Genomic DNA, 16,628 nt, shown 5'->3' with positions numbered 1-16,628 from the left:
GGTTGAAAATGCAACTCGTTACCCTGTCCATAATCTCTCACATTATCAGATTATGGGCCTGTTTGTAGCCACTGGCCTTCATTCTGCTCCAGGTGATCTGAGGTGAGCCAGCATCATGATCAAGCACATTCAATCTAAAGATTTATTTTCTGTCTCTGTTAAAAAGAGTGGATAAGCAGCCCATCCATCAAAAATAAATCTTGTCACTCCAAATCATTCTCAAGAAAACAGATTATTCAATAACATGAAGCATAGGATGGAGACAGAAACTCAGGGTAGATAAAAGTCCCCTGACAGTCCTTGGGATATTTCCTTCATAAGTCCTAAGGTTTGACAGCACTCCCAAAGTACTTGGGTTTCCACTCTTCACTGCATTTGTTTAATTGAAGTGAATGGTTTGAAATGGTGCTTATCTTGTTTGAGCTTTAAATGTATTCCACATCAAGAGAAAATCATTATACACATGGTTCCAAACACAGCTTTGAAGAAATGAAAGAAATGCTTTACATTTACCTTTTGTTTAAAAAAGCCACTAAGTTTACAGGTATCATTAACTATTTTGGTCAATGTACTCTGCTGTTACATATAATATGTCATACTAGTAGTCAAAAAAAAAATGTTCATGTTTCGATACTGAAATATTTGTTTCAATACACATTTTCCATATTATGGATACACGGATACCAGCTGCACTTTCTCACTCTCTTCTCTCTGACAACAGAGATTGAGTTAATAAGACAATACTTTGATCATGGTACTGTTCAAATATTATTATTGCAACAACTATAGTGTACATCAAAGCATCAAATTTAGAGCTTTTAGCATCTGCAATTGCGGATAACAATTACAACACCTGAAATAAACAAATAAATACTATAAGAACATAATAAAGAGCTACCATAAAGAAGTTGGGACAGTATATAAAAAAAAGTTGATTACAAATTAAAGCTTCTTGTTTAGGTGTAAAGGCATTTATGTTGACAATAAACCAGTTACTTGATCAGAGTATAACCAGAGACAACTAAAGAACAATTTAAATGCTGACAGAAACCTTGATTGTTTCTTTTCACCTACAGCCTGAACTTGACTTGACAGGCCATTTTACTAGACAAATCCCCATTCAATTCCTTGCTTCCTTTCTTAAAGTGCACACAGTCATTGCTTTGCATTCTGAGAAATGTTAGATGGTAGTCCCACAAAAGTCAGCTGTCCATCAATGATCATTCTGCAGTTACTGCCTGACCTCATTACATCATCAGGACAATCCAGCCACCTCAACACTACAATACCATAACCACTCCTCATAAGAAGTTTTTCTTGCTTTCCAAAGATACATTCACATTACACCAGCACAGGTAAGGCTGGAAACTTACTGGTTGCTTTACACAATATTTTTAAAACATAATTTCAAAATAAATTAATGATTAAACTGCCCCCCCTCCCAAAAAACATACTATAAATAAATAAACTTTTAAGTTAACCTGACATTTAATTTCTCACTAAAATTAAAAGTTCAACATACAGTTCACAAATCTTTTAGTTCCAACGCCAAACTAGCCTACATTTTTGCAGCAGTTATATGTTGTGCATACTCATAAAAACATGTCCCCAGAAAATAAATCCAAACACAAGATCATTTATAGCCATAAAAAGTAAGACAGATGCACTCTGTAAAGCTCTCTGTGGGTAGTAGAGTGCCAGCTTGGAAGAGTCTTTATCTCTGAGTTTTCTGCAGTTTTAATGAGAAGCATTTATTTTAAATGGTGATAGCGCAAAATGTATAATCTTTTAACGACTCACCATTGATGCAGATTTCATACGACTCGCATACCTCATCTTCAAACAGACAACCTGTGGGGGAAATATAAAATAAAAATCAACACTGGAATGGAAAGCCACTAAAATATGGGTGAGGGAATTCATTAAAGCGGTTTGTACAGCTCATCAAGTTTCTTCTGATCAATATCTGTAATTCAACTTGAGGAAGCAGAAAATTAGCCATGTAAGACAGACTTCTAATTAGTGGGATTTCTAATTTGAGTAGTAAACAGGATTTGAAATATACTTATTTATAATAAATACTCTTTGGTTCGACACTGGATGGCTATCACTTTTATAGCATTCAACAGCTATAGCGAGTGTGATATTGTTTTTCCAATATACAGCAATTCAGTAAACAAGTTAGTATTGAGAAACTTACATTTTAGGATCAATATCACAAGTAGCCTATATTTTGCTTTGCCTTCTGTGCCTCAAGGTAACAAACAGTCAGTGAATCGGTAGGCCTATTGCTGAACGAATCCTTTGAGTAAATGACTCAGTGGCTCACTCGTTTTATTCCTAAATGATTCACTGTCAGTAAATGATTAAATTAGAGAATAAATCATTGAGTGAAGAAATCATTGACTCAGTTGACAGTTACTTGTCGCCACCTACTGTCGTAATGATGTATAGTGCAGAAAAATCCCACCACCTAAATCCCAGTGTAGATTTAAAATTCCCTTTTCTGTTGAACTGTACATCAACACTATTGCTGTTGAATTTGATCATTCAAATTATCACTCCTATCTGCATAATAATGACATGTCATTTATTTTCATATTCAGATAAAAAATTATAAAGATCAGTAGGCAAAGGTGAGGAACAGGAAGGCACAGAGTATTAGAGCAAAACGTACTCGGTTACTAAACGTAACCTCGGTTCTCTCTAGAAGAGCGAACGAGTACTGCGTCTTAGCTAAGACGCTACGGGAAAAGTCTCTTTTCACGAAATACTGAAGCAAAAAATTATCCTTAATTTTGTATTTTTGCAAAGCGCATTTGCAGCAGTACACAGCCATAGGCGAGACGGCTCGTTCGCTCATTGGCTTGTTCTGCGGCAACTGCACAGCCTATCGAGCGCAGGCTGATGCAACATCAGACCAATAAGGGCGCTTCGCACCCTTCTTGCCACTTCCCGACGAAACGGGTGTGGCCCAACCTATAAAAGGAGCTCGAAAAGGCTGACTCACCTGATTTATTTAATCGCCGAAGCGAACCAGAGTGAATCCTACGCACGGCAGAGAACGCAGTACTCGTTCGCTCTTCTAGAGAGAACCGAGGTTACGTTTAGTAACCGAGTACGTTCTCTTACGAGAGCTCTCTCGTACTGCGTCTTGGCTAAGAAGCTACAGGAACCCAATGTAAAACGCCGTGCGGGCAGGGATCACACATTGAAGCAATGCCCAGGATTTACAGTGCACAGTCACCTGAGGGACTCACAGAGAGTCCAGGACAGAAAGGGGGAAAGCCCTCCGTCCCATATCTAGCAGCATCCGTAGATGCGGCAATATGACATCACACAGCCGAGGCAAGGCCTGACCAATGTGGCAATGCGGGTCTTACGCAATACTGCCCATATAACAGTCGGCAGCGCATAGCGCTCGTGAACTCAGAATTCCCCTCAGGGCCCTAATTCGACTATACCAACAGCAGCCTTGCTTGCAAGGCGGGAACCTCCAGGTTATAGAACCTGATAAATGTAGACGGCGAGGCCCAACCTGCCGCCATACATATATCCTGCAAGGAGATCCCAGTAGACCACGCCCACGACGAGGCGACGCCTCTTGTGGAGTGTGCTCTGACGCCCAACGGGCACTGAAGGCCCCTGGAAGCGTAAGCTAACGCTATGGCGTTAACAGCCATTCCCTTGGAACGTCCACCGAACGAGACAAACAGCTGCTCCGTCTGCCGAAAGGCAGCAGAGCGAGACACATAAGCTCTTAAAACCCTGACAGGGCAAAGAAGACTCGAGTCTCTATCCTCTCCTGACACCGGCAGGGCAGACAGGGCAATAACCTGAGCCCGAAACGGCGTGTTGAGGGATTTCGGCACATAACCGTGCCTAGGTTTGAGTATGACCCTTGAGTCATTAGGCCCAAACTCCAAGCACGACTGGCTCACCGAGAGTGTGTGCAAATCACCCACATGCTTCACCGAAGCGAGAGCCAACAAGAATACTGTTTTGAACGACAGATGCTGAAGGCTAACCGATTGGATAGGCTCAAAAGGGGGACTCTTCATGGCCTCCAAAACCGCCGCGAGGTCCCACATAGGGACTGACGGAGGTCTGGGAGGATTCAGCCTCCTAGCTCCTCTGAGGAACCGGATGACCAAATCATTCCTTCCTATTGACTGACCGAGCGCTGTTTGGAACACGACTTCAGAACTATACCCAGAAACAGAATCGTCTGACTGGGGTTCAGCGAACTCTTCGCCCAATTGACACTGAGACCGAGCTTCTCGAGGTGATCGAGTAAAACGGCCCTGTGGTCCACGAGCTCCGCTCGTGATTGGGCCAGAACCAGCCAGTCGTCCAAATAATTCAGCACTCGCATGCCTCTGAGTCTGAGAGGAGCGAGCGCTGCATCCATGCACCTCGTAAACGTACGAGGAGCCACGGACAAGCCGAACGGCAGGACTGTAAACTGGTATGCCTGGCCCTCGAAGGCGAATCTCAAATATCGCCTGTGGTTTGACGCTATCTGTATTTGAAAATACGCGTCCTTCAGATCTATTGACATGAACCAGTCCCCTCTGCGAATCTGCGCGAGGAGCTTCCTGGTCATAAGCATTTTGAAAATGCGTTTCATCAATGCCTTGTTTAGCTGTCTTAGATCCAGTATGGGCCTGAGACCCCGTCTCTCTTGGGCACCAGAAAGTATCTGCTGTACAGCCCCCCCTCGCTTTGAGCTTGAGACACAGGCTCTACAGCCCCTTTGCTCAGCAGTTTTGATATTTCGGCCCGAAGTATGTGTGCTACTTCTGTTTTGACCGTAGTTTCGACGTGCGCTGAAAAGCGCGGAGGGCGTCGAAAAAACTGTAGCGAGTAGCCTCTCTTTATAATGCCTAGCACCCAATCCGAAACCCCTGGAAGCGCTGACCATGCATCTGCATGAATGGCTAAGGGCTGGATGCGAAGCGCGCTCTGTTGACTGGGCAACGGCGGCGCTCGGGTGTGCTGCGCATTTGAGGCGGGGAGGGCGCTGATCACAGCGGGCAGATCGCTCCTCCTCGACCCCGTCCCGGCGCTTAACCGACTGTGGGAAGGCTGAGCAGGTCCCATGGGACTTGACATGTCTGCGAGTAACTGTGGGCTGCATGTGTGCACATTTACCACTTTCAACTCGCTGTCTGCCTGTGCAGAGCATACGTGCACGGGTCCCGTTTTTACAGAAGCCACGCGCCGTATGTGACATAGTGTATGTGGGCACTGGGAAGTGGGCATGTTTACTATGCGGCGCGCTCGACCGATCTGTGTCGATCTTATGTGCGCGAGCCCTGTGTGCAGGGCTGTGCTTACATGTGGAGATGGGCACTGAGGAGACGGGCATCGTCACTGCATTTATAGCACCATCGGCCGCGGCCAGACGAGCGTGCACGGGTTTCGTTTTTACAGAAACCACATGACGCGTGTGACATAGTAATTGTGGGCACTGAGGGGTGGGCACGCTTACTATGCAGTGTGCGCGATCGACTTGAGTCGCATTTATGGGCGCAGGCCCTGTGTGCAGGGCTGTGCTTACATGTGGAGATGGGCACTGAGGAGTGGGCATCGTCACTACATTTATAGCACCATCGGCCGTTGCCGGAACACCAGAAAAAACACTCTTTTCGTGAAACATCTGGGTAGCCGTGATAACGGCTTTTGTGTGCAGGCAAGCGGGCACTCGTGCAGGCTTGCACATTGCAGAAGACACTGAGGCAGTCACAACTCTTGGAACTGCAACAGCGGCGCGCTTGGGTGAGAGCTCGGCCACAGCGGATAAATGACAAAAGAGGTAGAGAGGTGTGATGCTGCAGCATGTGATCTACTGAATTCATGTGATTCGCAGCCTTTCATGGTTCAGTGTGATTCCACTGACCTAGACACTTATCACTGAGCGCCATCTTCCTCTGAATCATTTCTGGAGTACATAGGAATACATAGGAAGAGACAGGTCTCCCTGCTGACCACGGATATGGTCAATACATAAAGACAAAATTACATGACAAAAGTTCATGTAATTAGGTGGACATCAGCTCTAGAGAGATGAGGAAGGATAAGATGCAAACACACAGACTGCTGAGGCTGAACCGACCAGAACACAAACTGTGACACAAAACAGTTTGCTGTCTCCATGGAGACAGGACTGAATGGGAGCTCTTAGGTGACAAGAGGAAAGATTACAGAGCTTTGTACACGTGCCAACATGTGTGTGTGTGTGTGTGTGTGTGTGTGTGTGTGTGTGTGTGTGTGTGTGTGTGTGTGTGCATGGCCAAGGGACTCTTTAGAAGCATAAGGGAAAGACAAATGTCCCCGAAAGGAAGAGACATAGAGCAAGAATCAGAGCTTGCATTTTGCCTTTCCCTTTTCATTACCACATACATTTATAATATCGTTCACAGTAGAAAAATGTTTCATTTTTCTCTCATTTCTCAAGCCTCTGAAATCACTTTATAACTCACACATTTGCTTTATTATCTGTCTTTCTCTGTCCCTGTCTGTATGCCCTCACAACTGTCAATCCATAAAGGAGCCAAAAGGAATCAACAATCTAGAGGAAAATAAAATCTGCAAAACACCTGATATCTACTCAGAAAAATCTTGCTAAAAGATATGCCATGAAGTGGAGTGCTGATACTGGCATGCTGAATCAGAAAGCTGGCTGTAATAAATGGCCTGTCAATGGTGAAGATTCTGTCTCTGTTAAACATGAAGACAGTCCCACACTAAACTCTGCTCTACACACTGTTTAAAGCTCTGTAATTACTCCTGGGCACTCAAGTCTTATCAAACCACTCAGCCTCTTTTATTAGAACTTGTCAGAATTCTCATCAGCATTACACATTAATTACCTCCGCTCCTCACGCCGACGTCTGTCTGGATAAACGTGTTCTGCCTGCTACTAGCTCCTAAATCAGATCGACAAACCCATTTGTTATCTCCAAAGAGTGTCTGCACACCCTGGCTGGCTCCTGAGGTTGATTAAAAGGAAACGTAATTAAAGAGTAATATCTTAAGTCTATTTTTTCACTGTACGGGAGACAAGAAGATTCCATGGCACATGCAGCTCACTACAGAGGAACACTTCAGCGATAGATTACCAACACTCTTGTTTTGAGATTGTTAGTCATTGTCGGCGACAATATTGTATAATGAGATGACAGTATGTAAGGGATAATTGTTTTGTGGACATTATTAGAATATTAACTCCGACATGAAGATTACGTTATTATAATTAAAGCTTCTGCTAAGGAAAAAAAATGTCCAGAACATTACAAATCAATTGGCGTAGCACAATATTTATAAGGTGATTAACAAACTTTTATTTGAAGCAAAAAAGTTTATAAAAACTTATGGAACAGCTTTAATAAGGGAAAGAGCTATAATCCCATGAAGCATAACAAAATAAAAATGATGGATAAATATAAAACTATTGAATAAAAGATGTTGATTAAAGGTTTTTTTTTTCTTTGCAGAATCATGTTTAATGTGATTTTTACCAAAATGCACTCTGTTAAATAGCTATTTTAAGAATAATTCAAAACCCATACTCAGTTACTTTATATGCCATCGAGCATAGTGCACAGTCCTTAAACGATAACAAGTTATCATTAAAAAGTAGACTTACAACAGCGTGATTTCAGACATAACTGTTGCATTCGATTTACAGCATTCATAAAACACATTTCAATGGAGATGCCAGTTGAGTATAGTGTTACACAGAAAGAAAAAAAAATTAAACAAACATTTAATTCTTTCGTTTTCTTAGCAAGCAACAATCTAGTACAAATGACATTTTGTGCTCATGTCTGATGAAAATGTTCTTCTTCTTCCGAGCCACAGGTGCTGAGCACATCTGACTCTTCACCCCTCCCACAGCAAGACGCTTTGACTGAAGCCTACAGGCTGACATCTTTATGAAGAATCAATTTTAACCCTCCCACCACTCACACAGTGCCTTATTTGCCCAGAGGTTCAGTCTGTGAGGATGAACAACATCAGCAGTGCGTGTGAAGCCCCATTCCATGGTGATTAAAGCAAACCTGCAGAACTCCATACTGAGCGATTATGGCACGAATTAAGAGTTTTATTCAGCTGGGGAGATATATAAACACTTAAATTCCTGCCTTTTGTGGATATCCAATTCCTTTTATGCTAAATAGCAGTTTATATGTATGAACCTGGTGCTAAAAATGCTAGCACTCCACACTAATTTTACCGTCTTACCTACATGTGATGTGAAAATGGATTTTGGTAAGGTTAAAAATAACCAGTGGCAGGTGACCTGGATTCTGAATTTTTTTTTTGTATTCACTTTGATCCATGGAGAGTAGGGGACTCTATTCACTTATGTGACTTGTTTATTCATTTTTGGCCTGCCATTATTTTAGACAATTTTAATAAAGATGTAAATCGAACTAACTGGTTCTACATATAATTACACAGTTTGTTATTCCCAGGATATCTGTGGCACTATAGGTGTATTTATGACATTTAATAACCAATAGCCTTAATTAGCTTAATTAGCTATATTGTAAATGTAGAACATTGTGTAGGCTGCTATATTTATGAAGCGTTATGAACATATGTACCTGTTGTAAATAAAATAAAAATGATTGTATTACTCACTTTATGAAATATCAACAAATGTGACCCTGGACCACAAAACCAGTCTTAAATGTCAATTTAAAAAAAATCAAATCAAATCAAAATACTGAGGAAAATCGCCTTTGAAATTGTACAAATGAATTCTTAGCAATGCATATTACTAATCATAAATTAAGTTTTTATATATTTATGGTAGGTAATTTACAAAGAGGCAAACAAAGAGAAGATAGGAAAAGCAAGAGGAATTTGCAGAAGAGAGAGAGCGAAGGCGGAAATGAGAGTGGAATGGAAAAGAAGCAGTGTTGTTTTCAGCTGCATACTCTGCACACAGACAAGGTCATGACCCGAGAGTAAATTAATAGCACATCTTCAAAGGAAGAGTCTCATTAAAAATGTTACTGCTCACATATACTTCTTCTCATAATCTTCTCATACCCCCATACATTTTGTTCAGTCTGGCCCTCTCTCTCTCAGTGTAAAGAGAGGACAGAATCTAATAAATTTTATTAAAACTACACTGTAAAAAAATAATATATATATTTAATATATATTTATCATTTAAATCTACATTTTAAACCGTATTACATGAACGGATATAATGTTAATATACCAACCTATTGAAGTACTAATATCTGTTTTGTACCACTGTAATACACTGACAACCACCAAAAACAGGTGGTGAACATCACATGATGACTCAAAGTTCATCACAAGCAGCTTTTCCACAAACTGAGGATGTAAATGCTGATATATAAGGTGCACAATGTCATTCACACAAATACTAAAAACCATAATTGTAAAACACGTTATTAAACAATAATGTTTATAATGCAATAAACATTAATTTAACAACATTCAATGTAAGATTAAAAAAAAAATTACACAACTGATAAGAAAAAAACTAAGAAGAAACAGTTATTTCAAAATGTAAAGTGTCATGCAGGGTATTCTGGGAATGCCAGTTCAAGTTTTTCACTGTAAATAATACAATGAATTGTTGACAATTAAATGTAATTGTAATTACCTTAAATTTAACGTTAGATCTGTAACAATTGTTTGCCTTATATAGTATCTCATTGTTAACCAGTTTTCACTGTAGCATTTGTACAGTGTTTTACTGCTAAAGTCATAATAATTTTTTTTTTTTTTTTACAGTGTATGGTTTACCCACTGAAACTGCTGTTATCAACATCAGAAGGAAAATTTAACTTTTCCAACAATCTTGACTTGAAAGAATAAAAGGTGATAGTGGACAATAATCAAGTACTCAACATCATTGGGGGTTTCTCAGAAACCTGAAGGTGCCACAAATATCCTACTTCATATCCTATAGATGAATATTATGCTTCAATGCCTTTATGGTTTATTATGGGTTACTGAAGGAACGGTGACAGGAGTTCTTGCAGAGACTTATGCATTCCATTTTCTTCCTCAGAGAACAGCAAAGTTTTGTTTCTTGTTTTGTTTTTTAAAATGGCCACAGCACATGTAAGGTGTGCAAGCAGTGTGTGGGAGAAAGTATTACCACCCTGAACCAGGATCCATCACTGATGACAGCTGCAGCAGAATATTAAAAACGCAAACACTAGCTGTGACAAATTATAACACACACTACCAGAATGAAAAATCCTGAGTGACAATTCTTATACATATTTGCAAATCTTGCATATTTATTTGTCACAAAGCAATCAGAAAATAACAGAGCTCTCAGACAGCAGTATTACTTACAGTAAGAACGAATTATACAAAACTGCAAAGAACAATAGTCCTAATAAATCAGTATTTCTACTTTTCGATACTGAAGTACACACAAAAGCAAACAGTTTTGAACTTTTGTACTTACTTAGAAACTTGAAATAGTTGTTTTTAAATCTTTAGAGATACCCTGTTTATCTTTAAATAAAGGTACAGTATCTTTAAATAGTACATTATTTATGCATTTCTTCCCACACCAGTCAAAACAAGGTTCTTTAAATATTCGCTTAGCTTTTTTTATAGCCATGGATTTCTCAAGAAGTCGTATAAACACATTTTGTCACCTTGGAATTATAAGATTATATTTGACATTTTTTTCAACATTTATAAATGTTGGTTGAACCACATGTCAGGAAAGGAAAGACCCTGTCAGGTGGGTCCAGCTGAAAGCAATTACACACTAGGGAGCTCCAGGAATCAACCTATCAGTATGAATTAAAGATGTGAGAGACTTGGTGGGACTATGGGACTATGGAAGTCAGGAATAGACAGTGTGACCTTTTCCTCTGTCCTGCTGAATGATTTAGACATATACACATGAGAGAGAGAGGAAAGAAAATGAAGGATAGAAGACAACAGAGAACATAATTATTTTGGAGTAAAGAGAGCTATTTCTTTTAAGGGAACTAAAGGCTTGTGGACACACGCACCTACATGACATCACATGCTCAGACATTAGTGTTGATGATTAAGGACACGTGAGACCACTCGCTCTGCCCGAATATCAACTGTCAGAAAGAGGTGAGAGAGTATCAGAACTGCTTTGTTGTGATTGTTGTGTGTGTAAGTGAGAGAAGTAGGAAAGAATTGAATCAATTACAATATCTTGCCAGTTATTCTATTTGAAGGAATATGCCGGGGTCAACAAAAGGTAAGCTCAGTCGATTGTTTTGTATCGGTAATCAAAATTAAGAGGTTGGAGCTTACAGCTACTGCATTGCTTGCTGTAGTATGTAGGTCAATGGGGAATACAAGATCTGTTAAGAAAGGATTGTGAAAAACACGTCCACATCTAGGTTATTAGGGAAATAATTCGAGAATTTACATAATGCTTACTCAGATTGTTGCACATCGTTTTGTTAAAGCAAGCGTGATGGAAGTCAAGATGCTGTATAACATCATTTTATGGTCATTTTGAACAGCAATTTATGAAGTTAATACTGAAATTGGTTTAATGTGAATGCAGGCCAATGTGTTAAATGACATTCAGTTTACATCAAATAAATGTCATGGTTTAGATGTCAAACTGATATCATTTGGATATCACATTGACATCAATGATTTATGTGATTGTTTAATGTCAATTTGATGTCTTGAATGTTATTATATAATTATTATATAATATATATTTATTTTTCCTGAAAGACGTTTAATCAGCTGAACAAACAGTACACTGTTAAAAATAAAGGTGCTTCACAAAGCCATAGCAGAACCTTTTTGTCTAAATAGTTCCCTAAAGAACCTTTAACATCTTAAGAAACTTTCTGTTTTACAACAGGTTCTTTGTGTTGAAAGAAGGTTGGTTCTTTAAAGAACCTTTGACTGAATGGTTCTTTGTGGAACCAAAAATGGTTCTTGTATTGCATGGCTCTGAAGAACCGTTGGAAGTACCCTTATTTTTAAGAGTGCATGCTGTTAAACAGCAATACAATCCAATGAACACACTGTTCTTCTATCTCTCACAGAACTGTTTTCTTTCCTGTCAAAAATGTAATATCACCCAGCCATGACTAAGGTCTGTAGTCGACCAATATTGTTTTTTTTTCAGTGGCCTGTCCTTAAAGTTAAAGGGGCCTGGTTTGCAGAAAGCACATACAGTACATAACAGTGGGTGGGAGGTGAGGTGAAGCCATCACATGATGAATGAGATTTGAGTAATTTGGCAATATCTAAAAAACCCCTGATTATTTATACAATCAGTAAAATGGATAATTATACCACAGTTGATATATCAGAGAAGAACAGTAGACACACACACACACACACACACACACATACTACTTAGTGTGTTATAATTGCAGTCTGTGTTACCTGTGTGTGCCAGAATGCCAAACACTGTGGGGGGCTAAAAGGATAACAGATAACAGCTTGTGTCTGGACAAATAAGCAGAAAGAAGGACTTTCTCTCCATCTCACACTCGAACAAAGACAGATGACAAGACCACACGCAGATACCGAAGCTCATCTAGCAAAAACAGGACAGGGATGACAGACACATTCAGCTCAGGCAATGCTTCAGAAACATTCAGATTTCACACTGAGACGATTAGCAGTGACACTCAGAGCTTTCATTGAGAAACAGCCAACAAAAATAGACATACCTAATGGGATTGTTCATTTACTTGCACTCATGCTGTTTCCAAATTGTATTACTTTCTTTTTTCTTTGGAACACTATTTTTTAACTGGTTTTGTCCCCATAATGAAATTCAGTGGGGTTCAGAATGACACTGAACCTCTCTGGCTTTCATTGTGTGAAAAAAAAAAGAAAATTTTTAAAACAAACATCTTTTGCATTCCACACAAGAAAGTCATACAGGTTTGGAAGGACATGAAGGTGAGTAGATGATGACAGAACTTTCAATTGTATTATGTGAATTATCCCTTTAAGTGGTTTATGGGTGGTTAAAAATGAAATCAAAAATAACATTTATATGACTGACTTTTAAATTAAAGTGATCCAGCAAGCATCAACTGTAAGGTTTGTGGAAAAGCAGTAATACGTATTGGCAAATTTAGCAAATTTACACCTCCTTTGTCTATTTAGTCAATAGTTTGTTTTGTAATAATTTGATTCTAAATATTATGAGAAGCATACAGTTAACTGAAAAATGAGCAGAGCACCATGCTGATTAAGCTTGTTACTCATGCAGGATGAATGTTGAAAATGATCTTTAGGCTATCATTTACCATATATTATTTATTGTTATGTCATCTCAAACAGATATTTGATTGGTGTTGCTTATTGGCTAATCTCGACTAATTTTCTTTACAAGAAGATCTGCACAGTACAACTTTATGAGTTACATTAAAGTGTTTACTTTTTTTTAGTAATTTTGTTATGTGCTTTCATCATTTTTATTCCTTTTTTTAATATTCTTTTTTAGGTTTATGTTTTAAGTTTTTTAAGGTTTTAAGTTTTCCTTTTTTTATTATTATTATATTTAATTTTAATGCTTGTGGTTTTAGATAGTTTTTATAAGGCATTATGCATGCATTACGATTATATGAATATCCTTCAAATTCATTAAACATATACAGACTTCATGGGGTTACCAGACATGTTAATGCAGAACCCAAAAATAAAATCAGAATCAGAATCAGAATCAGAATGAGCTTTATTGCCAGGTATGTTCACACATACGAGGAATTTGTTTTCGTGACAGAGCTCCGCAGTGCAACATAACAGCGACAGAACAAAAAACACAATAAGGTATAAAAAATACAAAAAAATACAAATAGGTGGGTAAGGATTGACAATATACAAATTGACAATGTATGGCAGGTATATTAAAAAGAGCATTTATGTATGTACATGTATATTATGTGGAAAAATTGTAACTGTACGCTAAGTATGTGTGTTTGGATAAATAAGTGTATGTCTATATAAATATAAATATAAGTAGTATAGTGTGTTCCATGTATGTACATGTATATTATGTGCAAAAGATTTACGTGTACACTAAGTATGTGTGTTGGATAAAAAGTGTAGTGTATATAAATATAAATAGTGTAGTGTGTCTTCAAAGTGAGTAATTTATGGGCTAAATTTCATTTTTGGTTGAACTAACCCTTTAATTGCTCTATTCATCAAGGCTTCACAGAACTTGCTCATCCCAGCCTTTGCAAACCTGATATCCCAGCCACAGAGTGTGACAGCCACAATCACATGATGCATTGTTCTCCAACCACAGCTTGCTTAACAACAATACACTGACCAAACCCAGACGAGTGTTTGCAAATCATTTAGTAACACATTGTGCATTAAAAAAAAAGAAAACGTCAGAATCACATACCGCGACTTGGCTTTTAGCTTGCAAACAATGAATTCAACTCTCAGGGTAGTGAATGTAATATAAATCATCCCTAACAGAATATTTAAAATGCTCTCAAATAACTAATACACATCCACATGATAAAGTAAGTCAGTCTAAAACAAGACTGCAGGCGAGAGGGATAGACTGGGAATGTGATCTTAACATGACGCAAGCCAGATTCAAACATGTATTACCGTGAGCACATGGACTGCCCACTATGCCATGGCTCTGATCTATAACAAAAATTTGATGCACATGGCATGTGTTGGAACTGTCATACAAACCAGCCCAAGTCTTTGAAGCCTCCAATCTTTAATAAAGTTTGCAGTCATCCGTCTCTTCAATGATCAAAGCTCCCTCACTATCTATGTGTGAATGCACCGGTTCATGAAACAAGTAAAGCTGTATCTGTTTACAGCTCGAGCCAAGTCCTTCCCAGCCGAGGCTGGCTCTCACTCTTGGCCTGTGCCTTTGAAAGATGAAGCCTGCCAAGATGCTTTAACGAACCGTAACGCGATTATGTAATCCACTGTCAGTGAGGAGCACTAGAACGATCTCCCATTTGTCTGGCGACCCTATGCACTCTGCATGCTCAAGGAAACAAGACTCCGAGGTAACTGTCCTAAAGCATAGAGATTAACCATTTTTCCTATTCAAGACCAGTCCATGTTACTGGAACAGCAGATTTTGATTGTCCTGGAACAACAATCCTATTAGAGTTTCAGCATCATTAACAACTACTAAAATACAGCATCAGAAATGTGAAAAATCTGTACTTTCAGCTCATCACTGGGACAGTAACCTAAAAAATACATATGTACCCGTAATAGGTGCACACTGGTAGTTTGGAATAGTATTATGTGCCCTTAAAGTAGTACCATGAACCCAAATAATGTACAAAGTTACCCCTATAAGGCTACTTCCCAAATATCAAGCTGCTGGGCTTTTTTCTTCAGTGCAATAAGCAAATGATAAGTTGATAGTGTACAAGCCCTTTACGTCCCTGAAATCTGATTTGTGGATGGGGAAATTGCTCCAGAAGCAGCAAGGATGCTGATTCAGGTATATGTGACCCATAATTAAATCACTAATGGGCTGTAAACTCTTAACTTAATGGTGAAGTATTTTATGTGACCGTGCTGTTAACCAACCAGTTGGATACATTTATGAGTCATGTATAATAATGAAAAAAAAAACCGCTGTTGTGATTAACCTCATTAATTACACTCAATGAAAACACGCATAGGCGTACACAAACACAAGTTAGCTTATTTCTATAGGGAATGGCGACAAACATCACACTTATAGGGGCGTCATGTTGAACTAACTTACCGAATTTCCTGTCCGCGAAAGCAACGGCGAGAGCGTGGACATACAGCAAAGCGAGGAACAGCGCGCGCACAGAAGCCATCCTGCCCATCGAGCCCAAACAGCTCCCGTTAATTCGGCATAGCGCCTCTCACGTTTCAGGGGTGATGTGATTAGAGCGGAAGTAGGTCAGAGGCGAATGAGATGGAGGATAGTGAGATGAGTGATGCTCTGCTACCCCGGGTCCTGTACTCAACTCAAGAGGCGCGAGGCGCGTTCAGCACCACGGTCAGGGCCCCGCCTCAGCTACTGACGTCACTAGCTACATGCGCTTTCTCTCGAGGTGTGTTTTTTTAAGACATCTGCAGTCAGTTGTATTTAGTTTGAAGCGATAGACCGCACTTCTCTTATCAGACAGAAGCGGTTGAGAGAGGGTTATCTCTGTTGCTCTTGAGAGCAGTTATTTTGCTCAAAGATTGTGCCCCCTAACGAAACAATGGTGTGATGTACTTGACAATCAACGCACTACGATTATAAATCACATGCCACATGTGTGGGGAATAAATTAGTCAAAGGTGTCAAACAATCTCCATTCATTCCCTCGAAAGAAGAGAACATTAATATTACATAACGGAGTGATTGCGAAAACTAAATGGCTATGGGTACAATTCACTTTTTTTTTTTACTTGAATAATTAAAAGATGGGACAGAGTTTTAAATGGGCATTATTTGGAATGTATTACTAGGGTTGTGTGAAGAAAAGCACACATCAAAAAGGAAAAAAAGGGCAAAGAGAAAAGGTCACAATCCATCCAAATATTTAGTTAAGTTCAATCATAGGCTCAGGTTTGAGCAACAGTTCCTTAAAATCAATTTTAATCTCATGTGTTTTTTTTTA

General features: G+C 39.2%; 1 protein-coding gene across 1 annotated transcript in view; it reads right to left on the bottom strand.

The window, feature by feature from the left end:
- LOC132107251 (receptor-type tyrosine-protein phosphatase N2-like) overlaps positions 1-16,016 on the bottom strand; it is a 223,739-nt gene extending 207,723 nt beyond the window's left edge. Inside the window, exons 1-2 of the mRNA XM_059513490.1 lie at positions 15,755-16,016; positions 1,801-1,851 (exon numbers count right to left, since the gene is read on the bottom strand). Coding sequence (XP_059369473.1) covers positions 1,801-1,851; positions 15,755-15,842 — 139 coding nt within the window. The 5' untranslated portion in view covers positions 15,843-16,016. The remainder of the gene's footprint in view (positions 1-1,800; positions 1,852-15,754) is intronic.
- Positions 16,017-16,628: the final 612 nt, after the last annotated feature.

Source organism: Carassius carassius, chromosome 2, assembly GCF_963082965.1.
Source record: "Carassius carassius chromosome 2, fCarCar2.1, whole genome shotgun sequence".
NCBI classification, from domain to species: Eukaryota; Metazoa; Chordata; class Actinopteri; order Cypriniformes; family Cyprinidae; genus Carassius; species Carassius carassius.
This window is presented reverse-complemented; position numbering and strand designations above follow the sequence as displayed.